At 47.6% G+C, this 22,915-nt stretch overlaps 1 protein-coding gene across 2 annotated transcripts in view; it reads right to left on the reverse strand.

The window, feature by feature from the left end:
* BLK (BLK proto-oncogene, Src family tyrosine kinase) overlaps window positions 1-22,915 on the reverse strand; it is a 59,665-nt gene that overhangs the window by 17,463 nt on the left and 19,287 nt on the right. For both annotated transcript variants that reach the window (XM_074989044.1, XM_074989045.1), the window contains 2 exons: window positions 2,164-2,313; window positions 985-1,137 (listed from right to left, as the gene is read on the reverse strand). In XM_074989044.1, coding sequence (XP_074845145.1) covers window positions 985-1,137; window positions 2,164-2,313 — 303 coding nt within the window. The remainder of the gene's footprint in view (window positions 1-984; window positions 1,138-2,163; window positions 2,314-22,915) is intronic.

The following is a 22,915-nucleotide window of genomic DNA, read 5'->3' on the forward strand; positions in this document are numbered from 1 at the left end:
TGCAAATGTTAGGAACTCCCAAGAACTGTCTGAGATGGTACAAGTGTCAGAGGGGTAGCTGAGTTAGTCTGTATCTTAAAAAACAACAAGAAGTCTTGTGGCACCTCATGGACTAACAGATATTTTGGAGCATCAACTTTCATGGGCAAAGACCTGCTTCATCAGATGCCCAGGTCTTTGCCCACGAAAGCTTATGCTCCAAAATATCTGTTAGTCCATAAGGTACCACAGGACTTCTTGCTGTTTTTGAGATGGTACAGGGGAAGTAGCATTCCTAGGGGGGGGACATGGGAAGCCTTTTGAAACTACACCTTTAGGAGAAAAACAGCCTGTTAGGAACTTGTTTTCTGTGGGGTCATGGGATGTAGGTTCAGAAGGATTCTCCTGCCAGAATACACGCTGGCGACTTTTGGGGCAGTGGGGAGGGATCTCTGTGAACTTCTCAGCATGCATGTAGGTTCTTTGTGAGTTCTCAGGAATGGTTTTACCTTAAGACTACGATAGGCTTGCACAGGAGGTGCTGCGTGGGAACTTACAAGTGTTGGCCACCCCAGTTATTTGTCTCTGAAAAGCCACCCTGCAGGCCTGCTTCGGCTGCCTGTCTTTTGCGGAAATAACGTGGGGAAGGCAGGGAGCTCTTCTGAGCAGATATTTCCCATTCAGCGGGGAGAGAGATGTGGCTCCCCACCCAGAAAAGGCAACCGCTGAGAGCCCAGAAGCTTGGGAGAGAGTGCCCTTGCTGAAACACTAAGGGAAACCACAGGTGCAGTGGGCTGACCCTGCAACAGGAGCTGAGCTTCAAAGCCCCAGTAAAGTCCTACAGAAGCTCAGTTGAATGGGCTGAGTAATCCCACCCCATAAACTGTGGGCGGGGTCCTTGCAACGGACCTGCACTTGTGACAGCTCTAAGCAAACCAGGTTCCCCTTTCTCTGCAGCCCACGTGGAGCCATGGGAGCCAGCCCTGCAGGGAGCGCTGCACTTACCCATCCACACTTCTCCAAACTGTCCCGCACCAAGTTTCTTCACAAGCTTCAGAGACTCCCGTGGGATTTCCCATTCGTCCCGTGCCCAGGGCCGCTGGGGAACCAGGGAGAAGCAGGGAGCCGTCAGCTTCTGGCACAGACCGTCCCCTTTGTCTGTATGTTGAGAGACCATCTGTCAGCTGGTCGGCCAGGACCAGAACCTCCATCCAGCCTCCAGCCTGAATCACCGGGCTGGAGATATGTGCAGAAGGTCCTTATCCTCCTCAACTTGTGAAGCAGCTGATCCACACAAGCTGTTTCAGCCCCAGCCTTCTGAGTATCCCAGGAGAAATACCCTGGAGGACCCATTCCATGGCAGATCCTCTTGCCCAGCCAAAGCTGGATTTACACATAAGACAAATGAGCTACAGTTTAGGGCCTTGGATTATGAGGGGCCTCTGAAAACAAAATAATGACTAACTTTTAGTTACATCCTGGCTTACGTACCAGGATATATGCAAACATAAAATGCTATTGTTGCTCTTGCCACTGTCCTTTCTGCTAGAGTAAGACCCATTTTTATGGTAATGCTTTTGGGCCTCTTAATCTAGACATAGCTTAGGGCCGCAGCGTGTCTTCATCTGGCCCCGCAGCAGCCCAGCCTGTTCCCCAGATATCACACAGCTCACGTCCCAGCCCCTGCACAGAACTCCTTTGGATCACAGTGGTGGCACTGTCTCCCTCCCCTGAATGCTTCTGTCCAGAATCCAGCCCCTTCCCTCCTGTAGCAGCTCTGCCCACCCGTTGCCATGGCTTCTGCAGCTCCTTGTGGAGCTTGCAGAGCCCTGGAAGGGGCGGTTTGGCTGCGGTGAACATCCGATATGAGACGCTGACTGTGCTTATGGTGTGGGTGCAGTAACCAGCGGGGGCTGCCTGCCCCAGTCTGTTGGCCTGAGTTGCACGGCGGTCCCACCTGGCGCATGCTGCAGCAGGCATTTCCTGTCCACCCTGGATTCACTTCCCCCCCCTGCTTTGCTCCTGCCTCTTACAGTCATTGCCGCACACGCAGGCTCTGCTCCATGGGACGGCTACTGACGGACAACCCACAGGCACCAGGTCATGCAGCCCCCTTATACCAGCCAGGTGTACACATGCACTGCTATGACAGATAGCACCAGTATGAGGTCATGGGCAACTTACGGCTGTAATGCTGGACGAGTTGCTGCAGGGAGGCGAAGGTGATCCTGGGGGAGATGTAATACCCGCCGCCGTCTAAGGACCGGATCCTGTAGTGTTTGATGATTTCGCCCTGAGCAGAGGTGCCGTCTCTCACCGACAGGGAAAAGGCATCTAGAAAACAAGCAGATGAAACCAGACTTACTGGCAGGAGTGGCACCGTCTGAGACAGACCCCGTGGCGTTGCTCTTCCTTGGAGAGATGGGATACAGTCCATCCCACAGATGGGCGAGTCTGCGCTAAGATGCTCAGGGGCAGGACACGCAATGTGGCTGCCTCCCATCCTTCCTCCGTCTTGGTGAAACCCAGGCACCTGGCCTTTCAGCCACACCGCATTGCCTAGGTCGCAAGGTTTACCTGATTGAATCTAGCACAGAATCACAGACTATTAGAACTGGAAGGGACATCAAGATGTCACCAAGTCCAGTCCCCTGCCCCCATGGCAGGGCCAAGCACTGTCGAGACCATCCCTGTTAAATATTTATTCAACCTGCTCTTAAATATATCCAGTGATGGAGATTCACAGCCTCCCTAGACAATTTGTTCCAGTGCTTTACTAAGGTCTGTTAGGAAATGTTTCTTAATGTCCAACCTAAACCTCCCTTGCTGCAGTTTAAGCCTCTGGCTTCTTATCCTACCCTCAGAGTACCAGAGAGGGAGCCGTGCTAGTCTTTATACTACCAAAACAAACAAGCAGTCCAGTAGCAATTTAAAGACTAACAAAATAATTTATTAGGTGATGAGCTTTCATGGGACAGACCCATTTCTTCAGATCATAGTCCTACCAGGAGAGATTCAACATTTAAGGCACAGAGAACCAAAAACAGTAATCAAGGTGGACAAATCAGAAAAATATTATCAAGCTGAGCAAATCAGAGAGCAGAGGGGCAGAAAGTGTGTGGGGGGGGGGGCGGGGGAGTCAAGAATTAGATAAAGCCAAGTATGCATAACGGCCACTATAATGACCTATAAAATTCCCATCCCGGTTCAAACCACGTGTTAATGTGTTGAATTCGAATATAAAAGAGAGTTCAGCAGCTTCTCTTTCCAAACTGTCGTGAAAATTCCTCTTTAGTAAGATGCAGACTTTCAGGTCATTAACAGAATGGTCCATTCCATTAAAGTGCTGGCTGACAGATTTGTGAATCCTGAGTGTTTTCATGTCTGTTTTATGCCCATTAATTCTTTGTCTAAGAGAGTTTGAAGTCTGTCCAATATACAAAGCATCTGGGCATTGTTGGCACATGGGCAACGAACACTACGGAACTCTTCTCCACCCTCCACGACCGATCAGCCTAGACTAAGGAAAATGCTATTTCATGACCATCAGGGCCTTTAGCTTGCACTGCTCAGGGCCCAGCTCTCTTTGCAGTCCCACCAGAAAGATTAGCTTTGTCACTATGGCATTGGAGGGATGCTCAGGAGAATGGGTTTCATGCTCCGTTCTATCACATGCTCCCTTCATGATCTTGGACAAATCACTTGGTCTGTCTCTGTGCCTCAGTTCCCCATCTATAAAATGGCTCTCTTCCCACCATTGTCAATCTGTGTACAATGTGGTGCTTCTTGTGAATATCTACATGACCATCTGAGGGGTGACTGCAGCAGGGGTGGAAATACTCAACGTAGCTTCGATACAGCTAGCTCGAACACTTGTAGCAATGGAAAGGACCCTTAACAAGCCTGCCTGGGAGCTGCGTATGTACACAGGCAACCTGACTAGCCCATGTTGCTGTCATATCTCTGGTGGCAGTGGTGAGTTAACCTTTGGAGCTGAGACGTTCCTGTCCGATAGAGTTGAAACATAATAATGAGTAAGTGACATGAGCCCCTCTGAGATCTCATGGATCAGCAGAGTGTCTTCAGCTTCTCCCAGCCGGCAGCGTGTTTATTTCTATTTGGTGGTGCACACGACAAAATTTATTCTGCACACAGACGTTAAAAATTAGAGGGAATGCTGGTGACTACCACCTCAGTATCTGGCTAAGTCCCTCAGTCCTGACATGCAGCACCACCCCCATCCAGGGTTTCCTACTGGTCTGAAAATGCACCTCTAGTCCAGTCCAATATTGGTCAGCCAGCTGCGGATGCATGTATAGCGTGATAGTTTAAAATGCACATCGGTAAAAAGCACAAGACAGCATAGACATTATTTTCCTTGTCTGAAGTATGTTTCTGAACTAGGAGTAGGACAGATGAATGTGGATTTCTGTGCTATTTTTTTGTGTTTGAAATACCGGATTCCATAAAAGAAAATCTGTCATATAAGACCATAAACAGAAGTTGTGCACATCCGAAATGGCTTTGAACTCCTAGTATTCCAGGCATGGGCATATTATAAAAATGCATAATACCTATCTATTGGCCTTTCTTGCAAATCATATTGTGTCAGTAAAAAAAATGTAGAGGGTCAGGATGAATAGGGCTGGAAAGTGTTAGCAGTCTGTGTAAGTACTCCTGCTTCACTTCCCCTCCTCCCAGCATTGCTGTTCCAGACATGAGCCCCACACCTCTGTGCCTGTCCCTTCAGTCCTGGGCTGCGCTTACCTCTTACTAGTCCAGTCTTGCTTTGTACACATTGAACCTCTCTAATCTGGCACCTGTGGCACCTGACAAGAGAATTTGCCAAACTACAGGAGGTCAATATTGTCTAGCACATCACCAACACTTCCATTGCTTAGGAGACAATTGGGGTAAATTGCAGCTCAATAACAGTACAGAACACTGAGAGCCAGGACTGGTGGCTGGCGACAAACTTTATGGGACTATGGGAAATTCAGCCACACCCATGATAAGTGCTTGTCTGGTTAACTAACCAGATTACAGAGGTAGCTGGACAAGAGAGCTCCAGATTAGAGGCTCAATTTGTAGTGCTGGTCAGAGCCCTGACTCATGACACTCCCCACTGTTCCAGTCCTGACTGTTGGGCCAGCAATACTCTGTCCTGCTACAGCCCAGAGTCTCTTCTAACCCACAGCTGGCAATTATGCCGATTGCTCTTGTCTTTAAGAATAATTCTTCTGGATATATTCACCCACATGCAGGCCCAGTTTCTGGAGAATCAGGATTTGGGAGGTCTTTGAGCTTGTGCTTTCAAAAGTGGCCAGTAATTCTCGGATGTCTCAGTTTTCAGGTTACCTGCCTGAGACACCTTGGGTCTGTCTACAGTTGCATTCCTCTTTTGAAAGAGGCATGCAAATGAGGAAATCGAAAATGCAAATGCGGCTCAGATTTACATATCTGGTGACTCATTTGTATATTCTTCTTTCGAAAGAAGAAAAGCAGTGTAGTTGTGGCTCTTTCGAAAGTAAACCTCATCTTTGAAACAACCCCTCTTCCCTTTTTCATGGGAAGAAGAGTTCTTTTGAAGATGGGGGTTTACTTTCAAAAGAGCAGCGTCTACACTGGTTTTCTTCTTTCGAAAGAAGCTATTTTGAAATAAGAATACGCAAATAAGGTGCCAGATATGCAAATCAACACCCCATTTGCATTTTCAATTTCCCTCATTTGCATACCTCTTTCAAAAGAGGAATGCAAGTGTAGACACAGCCAAAGAGATGTTTGAGAGCTGGTGAAATCCTCTGGCCTGTGCTACCCAGGAGATCAGACTTAGCTGATCTGATGGGCCCTTGTAGCCTTAAAGCGAATGACTCAGTTATGCTCAGCACCTCTGGAACTCAACCTTGATGGGCCTCAAGATGGCCAGTGGGGATGGCCCAGTGGAAATGTTAAAACTAGAAGGCACCTGGTGGAAAGCCAGATCCTGATTAGCAAAGTGGCCTCTTCTCTAACACATGTGTTTGCTTCAGATTCGATTGTTTTTCTCAGGGAACCGGTGCTCCCTCTCATTCTTCACCCCTGGGTGGAATAAATTTTATTATGGGCACTGAGGCACATGCAGATGCGCCCCACCTGCAGAAGCACACGCTGCCAGCTGTGGGCCCTCTGCTAATCAGCTGGGTGGCAACTGAATCGCTCCTGGGCTGTCATCTAAACGCTCAGCTCACAGGGAATGCTGGAAGTGACCCACTGTAAGAAGAGCTCTGCCTGCCAATTAGAATCCAGAAGTCCTACAAGCAAATCCATCAGCTGTCTAATGCTCGCCTTAATATTTACCCTGTCCTTGATGTTAAAGAATGGCTGTAGTGTTCCTGGCTGTGAAGAATGCACTTCAACTGCTATGGGAGTTTAGTCTGTTTGCTGAAGTTTGTCATGTCACTTCTTTCTGGCTACCCAGCTCCAGTTTATTTCAGGAACATGGAAAAAGAGATTCTTAGCAGTGGTTTCCATGGCTGTCCACCTGAAATGTGAGTCTGGCTCATTTCAAAGTCATTACCCAGCGGGGGTTCAGAGCCTGACGTCTGCTGCTAGTGGAAAGGGCAAATGCCAAGGCTGGAAGGCTTCAATTCTCTCATAATATCAGCAAAGGATTCCAACAAAATGAACATGAGTAGCTTCAGTCACTTCCATGCTTATAAAGCTGCATGCATAGCTCCAATAATGAGTGAAGCTAACCAGGTGTCCTACCATAATCAGGATGAACATCCCAGCACACAGATGCAGCCTTGCAGTGAGCCCTGGTGGGTTCTTGATGTTACTGTCATGAAAAGCATGAGCTCAGTGGCTAAACAAACAGGCACATTTTACCCTTCCAAAGAGTAATGATTACATCTGTGTGGGGGCTACTGCTCGTTAGATTAGCCAAGAACATAAGATCCTCTCACTATTATTTGGTTCTACCCACCTGTCACTCTTCCTCATAGGATATGAAGGTGCACTCTTTGGCCATGTTTATACAGCAGGGTTAGACCTGAACAGGCTATTCCTGAAGAGCAGAATTGCTTATTCTGAAGTAGCGCAGGTACATACAAAGGCCACATCCACACTTACTAAAATCTTCAAAAGGGCCATGCTAATGGCCAAATCCTATGAGCTCATAGGAATAAGGGGATTTCGAGGTTGGTGGGGTCTTTTAGAAAAGGACCCTGATGTAGACGAGCCACAGGTGAGCGAACTGCAGCATTTTTGAAGTGCCGTGGCCAGTGGCATGCTAATAAGGCACTGAATATGCATTTCAGCACCTCAATCGTATTCTTCAATTTGGCCATTAGCATGGCCATTTCAAAGTTTTTAGTAAGTGTAGACACAGCGGAAGGCTGTGACTACGCTTGCATTCCTCTTTCGAAAGAGGCATGCAAATGAGGGAAATTAAAAATGCAAACGAGGTGCAGATTTATATATCTGGTACCTTATTTGCATATTCTCCTTTCTAAAGAGTTTCTTTCGAAAGAAGACAAGCAGTGTAGATGCGGCTCTTTCGAAAATAAACCCTGCCTTCGAAGGAACCCATATTCCTATTTTCTTTTGAAAGCGTGCGTCCATGCACAAAAAAGAGGATCAAAAGAGTCATCTGCTTGCTCTTTCCAAAGAGAACGTCCACACAGCCCCCACGCTTTCAAAAGAACAATCCAGGGATTGAAAATGAAGACTGTTCTTTTCAAAAGAAGGGTCCTGTGGAGCATCCACATGTTTTCTTTTGAAAGATGCTTTCAAAAGGGGGGCTCTCTTCCTGAAAATAGGGTAGGAAGAGAGATTTTGAAAGGAGCCCCACAAGCCAAAGGGGAAGAAGGGGCTTTTGAAATCAGGGGGTCCTTTTGTAAGGCCCCCATCTACACAGGTGGTGTGTTTTTTGAAAGCGGCACTTTCAAATTGAGTGCAGCCACCATTATGCTAATGAGGTGCTGCATATTCATGTCAGTGCCTCAATAGCATCTTCCAGACTGGCTCATTTTGGGAGCAGGGACCGTCTTTTTGGCCTGTGGGCGTGTAGGAAGCAGTACTGAACCACCCACAGCCCTGACTCCAGTTCCCTGAGTGCAACCACAAGGCAAACACACGCCATTTCAGCGAGCAAGCAAACGAGGGCAAGTTGACTGGGCAAAGTCAGGCAGATGACCTGGAAACAAGGGACTTGTCTGAGGGGACTGTCAGTTCTGTCCGCTACATGGATGTTTTGCTAGATGGCTCAAATCTATCGTGCAGAATTCTGATCTCAGGGACGCAGCCCCCAGCCCAGCCCAGTACTATCAAAACCAGCATATTAACCGTCTATGGAGGTACGTCTACATAATGCCACGTGGCTGCCCCAAGAGCGCCCTCTCATGGCCAGTGGCGCCTCTGCAGTGCCCCGCTCTGCCCTTTAGGAACTCACGCTGTTCGAAAGGTATTTAAAATAAACCCACTTCTGAGGTCCAATTTACTGCATCCCCTGGGATACTGTGAGGCTTCAAGCCCAGTGCAGTGCCCCTCCCCTGATTAATCCAGACGAATACACAACACAAATTCACACAACCGCCACCTAGCTTCTGACTGGTCTCTCCCAGGCCTCCTGGACTGCAGAGACTTTTTCCCCACTCAGGGCCAGCCCTACACCCAACGTTCTGCAAGAAGAACAACAAGAAGTCCTGCAGCACCTTAGAGACTAACAGATATTTCGGAGCATGAGCTTTCGTGGGCGAAGACCCGCTTCAGCAGATGCCCAGGTCTTTGCCCACGAAAGCTGATGCTCCAAAATATCTGTTAGTCTCCAAGGTGCCGCAGGACTTCTTGTTGTTCTCGAAGATACAGACTAACACAGCTGCCTCTCTGATAGTTGTACAAGAAGCACCTTTGGCAACTCTCCTTCCATTTGCTAAAGGGTTGAATGTCTTATTTTATCCCTGCAATGAACCCCGTTGCCAACGCTGTCCACACATCTCTACAAGCAACACCAGAACAGGGCCTAACCGCATCATCTACCGCATGGGAGGCTCATCCACCTGGATATCCGTGACCGTGATCTATGCCTGCATGTGCCAGCAATGCCCCGCTGCCACGTACATTGGACAAACTGGACAGTCTCTTCACCAAAGGATGAATGGACACAAATCCGACAACAGGAATGGTCACACACGCAAACCTGTAAGTGATCATTTTAACCTCCCTCGACATTCAGTCATGGATTTAAAAGTAGTTAGTATTCTACATACATATTTTACCACGAGAGTACAGAGGGAGACATCTGAATGGCAATTCATTTGCAAGTTTAACACCTTTAACCTTTGTTTGAATAGAGATCTTAACTGGCTTATGAATGACAAGGGCAATTTCCCTACCTTTGATATTCACAGGAAAGAGACACATCCAACTTAATTTGCCTCATTAACTGGTCCTACTAGTGACAGGTAACTTCCTTTTTTCCCCTGCTCAGAAGTGGGTCTGTCCCACGAAAGCTCATCACCTAATACGTTATTTTGTTAGTTTTTAAAGTGCTACTGGGCCTCTTTTTTGTTTTGTGAAGCTACAGACTAACACAGCTACTTCTCTGTGACTTTTCCACTCCAGTGAGTCTCTGGAAAGAGCTGGGAATTTAACCCTGACACCCGAATTCTACCCCAGTGCTTTGCCCATGGAGTTACATCAGAGTAACGGAGATCAGAATTTGGCCCACGGAGTCTGCAAAATTAGCCTGAAAATTCCTGATTCTCTTATGGGATTTTTTTTCCTTTCTACCTGGAATGGTCCTGCCATGAAAAAAAACCCTTAACCCAGGAGTGTCTCCCCACAGCGTGGGTGCGCCCATCCTTAGCACAAGTTATTACTGATGCTTTAAGGAAGACCCAAACCCCAGAAAGACTCCATCACTTCAGTGGAATCAGTAACTGCTGTGTAATAGTCTCAGAGGGGGAGCCATGTTAGTTTGTACCTTCACAAAAAACCAAGCAGTCCTGTAGCACCTTAAGGACTAAGAAATTTATTTCCAGTAAACTCTTTTCATATCCAGCATTCTATTAACCGGAACTCTCAAATAATTGGCATTTTAACCATAAATAAATTTTAGTTACATTTTCCATAAGTACAGTCTAGTGAAAGTAAATACAAATAAATACAAAAATACAGTATAAGTTTACAGTGTACAATAGTACCATTGTCAGGAAATAAAGTACTCTGCATAGATTTTTTTTGTTTGCTTCTTAATATCTAATATAGTTTTTCTTTACTGTTATCCACTGCTAGGTATACTTCTCTATTATCCAGAATATTTGAATATCCAGCAACCTCCTGGTCCTGCAGCTGCCGAATATGAAAGAGTTTACTATGTTAGGTAATGAGCTTTCATGGGTAAGAACCACTTCTTCAATCTGAAGTGGGTCTTACCTACAAATGCTCATTACCTTATAAATAAATTTGTTAGTCTTTAAGGTGCTGCAGGACTGCTTGGTTTTTGCCTGGGTAATAATTTCTTATCTCTTCCTACATATATATATAGTGTCAGTGATCTGAAGAAAAAAATACTAGATACTGTGGGTAAACTCTGCCTTCCCTCCCATACCTCAGAGCTGTTCATTTTCTGCAAGCCTGAGGTTAGTGAGATCACAGCTGTTCCCACAAGTTTCAAAACATTTTTAGAAGGCCTGTTTATTTCCTCCAGATTAAGCAGATTTGCTCCCTGGTATCTGTTTCGTTAGTGACCTATTTATCAGGTCATCTTGACAAATGCCCCACCTTACTGTGCTGTTGAAAGTACCCCTAGCGTCTTCCATGCAACTGAAACGTAAAGGGAAATTGCCTATACTGCCGTACGTTAGAAAACTGATCACAGAGAAGATTAGATGACTGGGACTTTAAGTACCTGCTTCACGACAATGGTGAGGATGAATTCTGAACACGTGATACGCTAGCAAAGTGTGCTGCCTCCTCATTTAGTGGCTGCACCAATCACAGTAAACAACCTACTACTGTTACCAGCAAATGGAGCTGCGGCTTTAGCTCCAAAGATAGCAATATTGAAGGCTGGGAGTACAAATTTTGCTGGCGGTATGCACAATGGAAGGTGGATGTAAATGCTCAACATTAAGAACAATAAACCTTTAAGATTCGAAGAGCAACGTGAATTCAATCACACTACGCAGCATGTGTTAACTCACAGCTTTAACAATACTTTGCAATTTTGTGGATCCCAAGGTGCTGTTATGTTGGTGAATTCATCCTCACAACACACTTTGAGGGACAGCTTTTCACATTTTTCAGATGGGGAAAGATTAAGAGAGATTGAGAGAGATTAGGCACTTTGACCAAGGTGGTTCAGGAAACCTGTGGCAGAGTCAGCAGTCAACCAGAAGTCGAGAATTTAGCAAGTTTAAAAGAAGGATTGATTGCTTCTTTGGGTCAAAACAGCCAGAGGTGGAATGATAGAGTGTGTCAGAATGGAGATAGCAGCTCACACTTTCAGGCATGAGATAACCACTGACTATTACGATTTACAAGAAAACTGGCCTGGAGCAGATTATGCACATGTACCTCTTTCAGGCATCTCACACTTCCCCCCGCAGCCTCTTCTGATCCTGGTCAGAGCCACGATGCTGCAGATGATGGATCTCAGCTTTAATCCAGCCTTGCCATGCCTAGGTTCGTATGTTTGATTTTTGCTGAGTCCACACAGTATATTTTATTCCATCCCTACTATCAGTCTCATCAGGAATAGAAAATAGGGTGCACAGTAGATTCACTCCTTCCCCACAGCACTGACAAAAATGGAGTTTATTCATGATGACTATTTATGTGCCACAGGTCTCAGTCAGGATCAGAACCTCACTGAGCCAGAGACAGTACAGCTATGTGGAAAGAAAGACTCACTGCTGCCAAGTGTTTACAAGGGAGGTCATACATATCATAGTGACTTGGAACAGGTGTGGGTAAAGGGCCTTACTCCCTTTCCAGCCCTGCATTTGAGAGCACAAGGTGGCTAGCTGGGCCTGCATGCAATTCTCCTCGCTGAAAGGGATGCTCACAGCATCTCCAGAGCCCCACAAAGGGCAGTTACCCAGGCAACTGAACTACTTAAAGCAAGGCGTAAGCTTGGAAACCATTCCCGACAAGCAGTTGTCAGCGGTTCACGGACAAGGTTCCAGGAGGACGATTGGCCCGCCTTCGGCGAGTTTGTGAGGACTGCATCAAAGAGGTCTACTAAATGGCTCCTTGTGGCCTTCCTCATTGTGGAATATTGGGGGTATTCACTGACGTCTGTGGCACATTGGTTGTCTCTAAGTTTGAGCCGAAAAGACATGAGATAGTCATTGAACCCCTTGGGTAGCCCTGAAAGCTGACTAGTGATCTGATTTTTGATGGCAAAGCCAATCCTGCAAATGCTTCTCTCTTCAGGTGGCCTCCCTTGCCAAAAGAAGGAGTAGGCACCTCCACCCTCTTTTAATGGGCCCTCGTTGGCCTGGCGGATGTCACTAAGAGCTGCAATGTCTGTGCTGAGTCTCGCCAGTTCTCTGGCAGTTATGGCAGTTCTTTCTGTGCTCAGGTCTGTAAGGGCACAGATATTCCAGGTGCCACAATCCACTGAGTTATAGCTCTTGTTTAGGCTGTGGAGATGAGCGATCCCACCCATTTTGGCCATCCAGTCAGAAGACTATGAGGCTACATTTACCCTGAGGGGCAGATCAACCCACTGGTGGTGGATCTTCTGGGGCTTGATTTAGCCTGCCTGTGGGGACATGCTAAAAGGAACCGTCATTGAAGCCAGCACTCCTGGTGGTCATGAGGAGTAAGGAAAACATAAGATAAGCATAAGATAACAGAGATCTCTGTTAAGACCTTATTTAAATATGTCAGATTTGCAAATGAATTCTAATTTAGATGTCTTCCTCCATAATTTTGTGGTAAAATTCTTTTGAAGAGGAATGGTTCCTTTTAAATCCATTATTGAACGTCTGAGGAGGCTGAAGTGTTCCCCTCTAGGTTTATGTGTATTCCAATTCCTGATGTTGAATTTATGGCCATTCATCTTTGGGTGCAGAGACTGTCCAGTTTGTTCAATGTACATGGCAGAGAGGCACAGCTGGCACATGGTGGCATAGATCACAGTAGTGAATGTGCAGGTGGATGACCGCTGGTGGTGTGGCTGATATGGTTAGGTCCTGTGATGGCGTCACCAGTATAGGGATGTAGACAGAGCTGGCAATGGAGTTTGCTGCAGGGATAGGTTCCCGGGTCAGTATTTCTGCGGTGTGGCTACTAGTGAGCATTTTCTTGAGATGGGGTGGCTGTTGGAGAGGACAGACCCATCACCCGAGGCCTGTGAGAGTGTGGGATTGTGTCCCAGTATAGGTTGCAGGTTGTCAATGATGCAGTGGATGGGTTTAAGCTGGGGGTTATAGGTGATGACAAGTGGTGTTTTGCTATTTCCCCTATTGTTTCCTTAGCCGTGTCTACACGTGCCGGCTACTTCGAAGTAGCGGCACTAACTTCGAAATAGCGCCCGTCATGGCTACACATGTCGGGCGCTATTTCGAAGTTAACATCAACGTTAGGCGGTGAGACGTCAAAGTCGCTAAGCCCATGAGGGGATGGGAATAGCGCCCTACTTCGACGTTCAACGTCGAAGTAGGGACCGTGTAGTCGTTGCGCGTCCCGCAACATCGAAATTGCGGGGTCCGCCATGGCGGCCATCAGCTGAGGGGTTGAGAGACGCTCTCTCTCCAGCCCCTGCAGGGCTCTATGGTCACCGTGGGCAGCAGCCCTTAGCCCAGGGCTTCTGGCTGCTTCTGCGGCAGCTGGGGATCTATGCTGCAGGCACAGGGTCTGCAACCAGTTGTCGGCTCTGTGGATCTTGTGTTGTTTAGTGCAACTGTGTCTGGGAGGGGCCCTTTAAGGGAGCGGCTTGCTGTTGAGTCCGCCCTGTGACCCTGTCTGCAGCTGTGCCTGGCACCCTTATTTTGATGTGTGCTACTGTGGCGTGTAGACGTTCCCTCGCTGCGCCTATTTCAATGTGGTGCTGCGCAACGTCGAAGTTGAACATCGACGTTGCCAGCCCTGGAGGACATGTAGACGTTATTCATCGAAATAGGCTATTTCGATGTCGCTACATCGAAATAAGCTACTTCGAAGTAGGCTTCACGTGTAGACGTAGCCCTTGTCTTCAATGATAAGGATCTATCAACAGGTCCCAAGAGCTCAGTTTAAATCAAGCATGTGTTCTCTGCCATGGGTGTTACATCTCCACATAACATCTCCACACCTCCCTCCCTCTTACTGCGACCCCACTCTTTAAATACCCCTCTGAAACCCTCCCCCCGCAACTCATGCATCTGCTGAAGCGGCTGTTTGCCCACGAAAGCTTCTGCTCCAAAATATCTGTTAGTCTATAAGGTGCCACAAAACTTCTTGTTGTTCTCGAAGCTACAGACTAACACGGCTCCCTCTGCGATACTTATCTCCACATTAGACTCTGACAATGGGCCACATCCCCCTGACTTATCTGACTTTGTTTTTCCTCTTCTGATACATACTCCTGATAATGGACCATTTCCACCTTGACTGAATAGACTTTGTCAGCTCTGGCCCTCCCTTTCACTGGGACCCCACTCTTTAAATACCCCTCTGAAACGCTCCCCCACCACTCATGCATCTGATGAAGCAGGTCTGTGCCCACAAAAGCTTACGCTCCAAAATATCTGTAAGTCTATAAGGTGCCACAGGACTTCTTGTTGTTCCCCATGTCAAACATGTGGCCCAGGGGTTGCATGTGGCCCAATCATTTTTTTTGTGGCCTGCACTCTGTGCTGATAAAGTATAGGGGGAGGGATAGCTCTGTGGTGTGTGCACCGGCCTGCTAAACCCAGGGTTGCGAGCTCAACCCTGGAGGGGGGCTACTGGGGAACCGGGGCAAATAAAAAAGGCAGGGGAGGGGGAAGAGAAGGGGATGGTTCTCGAGCCTGCCAAGAGGTCAGGGGCCTGGATGCGATGACCTCCCCAGGTCCCTTCCAGCTCTATGAGATGTGTGTGTCTAAGGGCGCCCACCCGGTTGCATTGTTCCACCTAGACAAGGAAGATGCCCCCAAAGGAGCCAGAGGCTGTGGCCAGGAGAACTCGCTGCTGCTGCTGCTGAATGCACCAGGCAGCCCCAAGGCAAGACCCTGGCGGGCCGGGCTAGGCAAGTGTGGGGCTTGGCGGAGCTGGCACCAACCACAGCACCACTGCTGCCAGGGTGAGTGGAGCGAGGCCACATCCAAGGGGAGCCATGGCAAGAGGCTGCTCAAGGAGCGAGCTCCTGAGGAGCCCCCAGCCTGCCTGAGGCAAAGCCTGACCCCGAGCCGTCCCACCATGGCCTGGGGCAAAGCCTTCTCCCCACCAGACCCACCTAAGCTGAGCCCCACGTGAGCCTGGTGCAGCTGCTGAGTCCCTCCTGTTTTGGCACCTTGCAGATTCTGCCAGTGCCAGGGCCTGGCTGGCCACTGCCAGCAGTGCTGAGTCAGCAGTGGGGGCAGCTTGTGGGAAACCCCCACATGCCCTGCACAGAGCGAGTCTAGGGTCACACCCACCCACTCTGCCTTTCCCTTCCCTGCCCAGGCTGGCAAGGGGCCAGGGCTTGGCTGCACCTTGGCCTGGGCATGCCCCCCATCCCCTGCAGCTGCATGAAGCCCCCTCTGGATCTCAAAGCACCCCTCTGGCAGGTGCCCGGCTCTGGCCGCCCCAGGGGGTTTCACACGAGCCAGACTCAGCACCTTCTAGTGACATTCCCTAGTGCAGCCCAGCCAAGCCAAGGAAGGGCCAATAGCAGGAGGCTCAAAACCCAACACTTCCTCTGGCTTATTTCACCTCGCCTCACAGAGCACCTAGGAGCCCAGGCCTAGACCAAGTTCCCCTTGGGCTAGCCACTGCACAAAACGCGCTTGACAAGCTGGTCCCCTCAGCAGCTTTCCTAAACATAAGTGAGAACAGCTTTGTCCACATATCTATTCTGGAGATACCATCACTGGACGTAACCAGGTTAGTCACGGAATCACGGGCACATTCTCATGTTCCCCAACTAACATCATATATGCCATCATGTGCCAACAGTGCCCAGATGCTTTCTACATTGGACAGATATCAAACTCCCTTAGACAAAGAGTTAATGGGCACAAAACAGACATAAAAACACTCCAGATCCCCAAACTGGTTAGTCAACATTTTAATGGAGTTTGCCATTCTGTTAATGACTTAAGAGTTTGCGTCTTACTGAAGAAAAATTTTCACACCCCTCTTGAAAGGGGAACCGCCCAACGGTCTTTTATATTCAAATTCATCACATGAACATGTGGTTTGAACTGGGATGGGAATTTTCTGAGTCACTATAGGGGCTCATTTGCATACTTGGCTAAATCTAATTCTTAAACTCCACCCCCCTTCCACTCCTCTACTCTCTGATTTGCTCACCTTGATCATTTTTTTTCTGATTTGTACACCTTGATTACTGCTTTTGGTTCTCTGTGCCTTAAATATTGAGTCTGTTCTGGTATGGCTATGGGCTGAAGAAGTGGGTCTGTCCCACGAAAGCTCACCTAATAAATTAGTTTGTTAGTCTTTAAAGTGCTACTTGACTGCTTTTTTTTGTTTTGATAGTATATAGACTATCGTGGCTCCCTGTCTGTTACTGAGAACAGGAGGTGTATCCTGAGTTAACAAAACGTTACAGCCTTCCCACGCTTGCTCAGATGCATTTACTTATGTCAGCCAATATTTTTTTAAAATCTGTTCCTAAAAATGGGTTCATAAATCCATATTCAGTAACTGGTTGAGGTAAAAAGTCATTAATACAGCTTTAAGGTTGCTGGTGGTATCATGCACCTTCAACAACATTAAGTTGAGCAAAAACTCAAACGTTTGACAAGCAAATATGGAGTTCACATATATGCCTACTGACCACAAAACGGGTGATGTGGTGAGAATATGGCCACTGAAATTCATTGTTGGTAACACCAAAGTACTGCACACCAGATAATGTAATCCCAAGTCTACATACAAAATGATGGAGTCTAAATTAAGTCGGAGAGCTTGGAGTTATGCAAGCATGTCAAACTTGTGGCCCACAGGCCACATGCAGCCTGATTGAATTTTAAAACAATCCCACAATAAAATTAGTATTAAGTATAAAATGCTCAATTAAAATTATTGTATTATATTCAAACAAGACCTGAAAAATATTATAAAATGTATGTAAAACATAAGCTATAACAATAAATAATTATGACTTTCTGAAAAAAGTACATTTTCTTTGTCAGCCCTGAAAGCAATCAGTTTCCATTTGTGCGACCCCCAGTAGGCTTTGAGTTTGACATGCCTTGTTCACATGCAGTTATATCATAGAATCATAGAATGATAGGGCTGGAAGGGACTTCAGGAGGTCATCTAGTCCAGCCCCACACTTCGAGCAGGATCCATCCCCACTAAGTCATCCCAGCCAGGATTTTGTCAAGCTGAGACTTAAAAACCTTGAGGGATGGAGAATCCACCACCTCTCTGGGCAACACATTCCAGTGCTTCACCACCCTCCTGGTGAAGTTGTTTTTCCTAATATCCAACCTACACCTCCCCCTCTGTAACTTCAGGCCCTTGCTCCTTGTTCTGCCGTCTGTCGCCACTGAGACCAGTTTCTCACCCTCCTCTTTAGTGCTTCCCTTCAGGAAGTTGAAGGCTGCTATTAAATCACCCCTCAGTCTTCTGCAAACTAAACAAGCCCAAATCCCTCAGCCTATTCTCATCGGTCTTGTGCTCCAGCCCCTTAATCATTTTTGTTGCCCTTCACTGAACCTGCCGCAGCAAATCCACATCCTTTTTATACTGGGGGGCCCAAAACTGGACACAGTGTTCCAGATGTGGCCTCACCAGTGCCGAATAGGGGGGAACAGCCACTTCTCTAGGTCTGCTTGAAATGCTCCTCCGAACGCACCCCAACATGCCGTTAGCCTTCCTGGCTACAAGGGCACATTGTTTACTCATATCCAGCCTTTCATCCACCATAACCCCTCGGTCCCTTTCCACTGTACTGCTGCTTAGCCAGTCAGTCCCCAGCCTGTAGCAATGTTTGGGATTCTTCCACCCCAGGTGCAGGACTCTACACTTCTCCTTGTTGAATTGCATAAGATATATTTTGGTCCAGTCCTCCAATTTACCCAGGTCACTCTGGATTCTCTCACTACCCTCCAACGTATCTACCTCTCCCCCTAGTTTTTAACATCTGCAAACTTGCTGAGGGTGCAATCCAGTCCCTCATCCAGGTCATTGATAAAGACGTTGAACGACACCAGCCCCAGAACCAAGCCTTGCGGCCCTCCACTTGAAACCGACCACCATCCAGATATTGAGCTATTGACCACTAATACTGAGCCACTGACCACTGAATTGTCATTCCCCGCTCCCGCCCTACACTTCTCTAGGGGTGTGAGATCCAGGTCACCTACAGACAATATTTTAGGTGACTGGAGTTGCTCCAGCAGCACTGTCTCAGGAAGATTCTCAGGGTCAGCTGGGAAGACCAACGCACTAACAATAGCATGGTCTTTGCAGCCAACACCAGTAGTAGTGAAGCACAGGTCAGGAAATGTCCACTCTTCCGGGCCAGCCATTTTGCATGGATGCCTGCTAGTCGCTTCCCAAAACAAATCCTTTTTGCACATTTAAGTCAGGGAAGAAGAGCTCGCGGAGGGCAGCAGAACTGTTTCAAAGATATACAGTTAGTACCCCTTAAAAAGGAAAGAGTTGATTCAACAAACTGGCAGGAGGTGGCACAGAACTGAATGCATTGGTATCCCACCGCATACCAAGCCGATGAGAATAGACATGCTTGTGAGACACAGACATGGCGAAGGAGGAAAGGGAGGGCTCGGCATTCAAGCCGGCAACAATCTTTCCTCCAAAATTATACTTCTCACTTCCAGGGGGAAATATGCAGGTCAGGAATTGGGCTTGTTGGCCCCTTAAAAACTCACCAGTGAACCCCCTTGGCCCACATCATCCTTGCATTGAGGGACAGCCGAAAAAGAAAAGCGTCAAGCTGGAAGGGCGTACCATGTGGGGACCCACCGGGAGTAGTTTGGGGCTGCTTTTGTTCAGTGATTTAGAGGACATGCACACTGTTTGAAGATCATAGAATCATTGAAGCGCAGGGCTGGAAAGGACCTCAAGAGCTCATTGAGTCCAGACCTCTGCCCCAAGCTGGATCAACCCCAACTAAGTCACACCAGCCAGGACTTTGTCAAACCAGGACTTAAAAAGTTCTAGGGATGGAGATTCCACCACCTCTCTAGGCAACGCATTCCAGTGCTTCACCACCCGCCTGGTGAGGTAGTTTTTCCCTAATATCCAACCTATACCTCTCCTCCTGCAACTTCAGACCATTGCTCCTTGTTCTGCCATCTGTCACCACTGAGAACAGTTTCTCACCATCCTCTTTAGAGCTTCCCTTCAGGAAGTGATTCAATCACCCCTCAGTCTTCTCTTCTGTAAACTAAACAAGCCCAAATCCCTCAGCCTCTCCTCATAGGTCTTGTGCTCCAGACTCTTAATCATTTTTGTTGCCCTTCGCTGAACCTGCTCCAGCAAATCCACATCCTTTTTATACCAGGGGCCCAAAACTGGACACAATGTTCCAGATGTGGCCTCACCAGTGCCGAATAGAGGGGAACAACCACTTCTCTAGATCTGCTCAGAGATGATACCTCGTTGCGAGGGGTTACAAGCAGTTTAGAGGATAGGATTGAAATTTAAAATTATCTGCACAAACTAGAGAAATGGTATGAGGTAAACAGGAGGAAATTCAATAAAGACAAAGGCAAAATAGGAAATGGCTGCCTGGGAAGGAATGCTGCAGAAAAGGTTAGCTAAAAAAAGAGCTAAATAAAACTCAATAGTGTGACACTGTTGCAAAAAAAAAGAAAAAGAGTGGCAATTTGGGATGTCTTCTAACAGGACCACTGTAAGCAAGAGACGAAAAGTAATTTTTCCGCTCTGAGCTGATTAGGCCTCCAATGGAGTCTTCTGTCCAGTTCTGGACAATAGACCAGATGTGGACAAATGAGAGGAAGTCCAGAGAAGCGCAACAAAAATGATTCAAGGTTTAGAAAATGAGCTAAGAGGGAAGAGGGGAAGAACTGGGTTTGTTTACTCTGTAAAACAGAAGACTGGGACAGGACATGAAAACAGCTCTAAATGCATAAAAGGTTATTTCAAAGAGGAGGGAGAAAATTTATTCTCCATAAACTCTGATCACAGGACCAGAAGCAATGGGCTTAAATTGCAGCAAGGGAGGTTAAGGTTGAATATAGAAAAAACTTCCTGATGGTCAGTGTGGTTAATAACTTGAATAACTTGCCAAGGAGATTGCGGAATCTCTATCATCACACAATTTTAAGGGCTGGTTAGAAAAATGCCTTTCAGGAAAGCTGGACATTGGAGTGGCCAACCCCATGGCTCTTGAGCCGCATGCGCCCCTTTGAGCAAAGAAATGTGTCTCCTGCTCAGAGCTGCATACTGGGAGGGGTGTCTGCTGCTCTGCCCATGAGCCCCAGCGCTTGGAGGGAGAAACGCATGGCAGTGGCAGTTGTAGTGGCTCTGGTGAGCTGCCAGCACTGGGTTAGAGCAGGGAGGCTGAGGGTGCCTGGCTCAGACGGAGGGAATTTAGCCATCTATCTATCTATCTATCTATCTATCCCCATATGCCCCATCTATCTACCTATCTATCCCCATACGCCCCATCTATCTATCTATCTATCTATCCCCATACGCCCCATCTATCTATCTATCTATCTATCTATCCCCATATGCCCCATCTATCTATCTATCCCCATACGCCCCATCTATCTATCTATCTATCCCCATATGCCCCATCTATCTATCCCCATATGCCCCAGCTATCTATCCCCATATGCCCCATCTATCTATCTATCCCCATCTATCTATCTATCCCCATATGTCCCATCTACCTATCTATCCCCATACGCCCCATCTATCTATCTATCCCCATACGCCCCATCTATCTATCTATCCCCATATGCCCCAGCTATCTATCTATCTATCCCCATATGCCCCAGCTATCTATCTATCTATCCCCATATGCCCCATCTATCCCCATATTCCCCAGCTATCTATCTATCCCCATACGTCCCATCTATCTATCTATCCCCATATGCCCCATCTATCTATCTATCTATAATACATGGCTTTTTGCACTTTATCTACAGCTATTTTTGGCTCTTAGTCCCTTACTGGTTGATGGCCCCTGCTCTAGATTACCCTTAGCCGTCTTATGAGTGCAGGGGGCTGGACTAAATTACCTCTTGAGGTGCCTTACAGACTTACATTTCTGTGTTTCTATAAAAACTGGTGTGAAAACCAAAAGGAAAGAGTGGGCAAGGGAGGACGGAAGTCACTGAGATCAAGGCATGTGGCTACATAGCTAAGCTATTCCTGGCTATGTTATGGGGACCACATCCTGCTAGCCCCAGAATCAACACTAATGTGGCTCTTTGAGGTGAAACTCTTAAGCGCTTACTTTAAATAGAGATTTTCCTGTCCCAGAACTTGCCCCAGATTAGCCTGAAGTTCTGGATGCCACAGATCTATGTACAAAAAAAACCAACTAGCTAGAGCCAGCTTGGTAAGTCTCCACCAGGTGGGGATGGGGAAAGATGTGGCTTTATGTTTAGAAACAAAAAAGGTTGTCTCGTTGTTTCAAACACAGTGGCTCTGACCTACTTGCTGGAGAGAGACACAGAGAATTGTAGACATGGAAGAGAGCTCAAAAGGCCACTTATCACCCCCTGTGCAGAGCCTGGGAGTCCACAGACAAGGTCTAAGATTTCCAGAGGGGTCCACACCTCCAGTGGACAATTCTTAAGGGCCTGAAGAGGAGAAAAAGATTAAAAACCGCCACCTGTGGTCACCCTCCACAGGAGTTTGTTTAACCTGTTCCTAAAAAGTTCCAGAGCTGGGGATTCCACAGCCTCCCTTGGAAGTCTGCTCCAGAGCTGGAGGTTAGAACGTTTTTCCTAATATCTAACCTACGTTCCCCTGGCCGCAAGTGAAACCTATGTCTTGTCCTTTCTTCAGTGAACACAGAGAACAAATGTCCCCAGTCCTCTTCATAGAAACCCTTAATGAATTGGAAAACTGTTGCAAGTCCCCCTTCAGCCTTCTTTTCTCAAGTAACTTGCTCTCCCTGCTTAGCAAAATAGGATCTTCTCTGCCTGAGAATGACCCATCTCTGCAACTAAACCTCCTCTCATGTTGTGAGCTGGAAAGGGAGCCCGTCACCAAAACTATTGTTATGGAACAGTGGGGCCCACTTTATGGCTAGCAGCTGGCGTCAGAAAGAGAAGCCCCCTATTTTGAAGCAGACACAAGAGACACATGAAAGCTGTAGGCAGAGCCAGCCTGCCCACAGGACAGTTCATGGTGGTTGCCCTGGGCCTCGTGGCTTCGGGGGGCCCTACATCAGCTACCCCAACCATCCTATGGACAAGACGGCTCCGCATAGTAAGGTTAGCCTTTGGGGCCCAGGCCAGCCTGGAGGATTACCTGGGTGCGGGGGGGCCTGGAGCCAGCAGTAGGAGCAGGAGACACACCCGTCCGGGCCCCACATTCACTGCAACAGAGGGCTCAGGGAGAGGTGGTGGCAGTGTGGAGATATTTCCCATGGCTTCCGCCGCCAGGGTAAATGAGGAAGCACAAACCCTTCTGCTGCCTTGCACAGGGCCCCCCAGCTCCAGTTTAATAACTCCTGCCTCTGGAAGAGGTGGTAGTTCTCCTGGCGACATAGTGCCGTTTATAGTGGAATTTAGGTCGGTATAACTGATTTCACTCGGAGTGCGGTTATTCAACCCTGGGGGACATAAATTACTCTGCAGTATTC

The sequence above is a fragment of the Carettochelys insculpta genome, chromosome 3, assembly GCF_033958435.1.
Source record: "Carettochelys insculpta isolate YL-2023 chromosome 3, ASM3395843v1, whole genome shotgun sequence".
Lineage (NCBI taxonomy): Eukaryota > Metazoa > Chordata > Testudines > Carettochelyidae > Carettochelys > Carettochelys insculpta.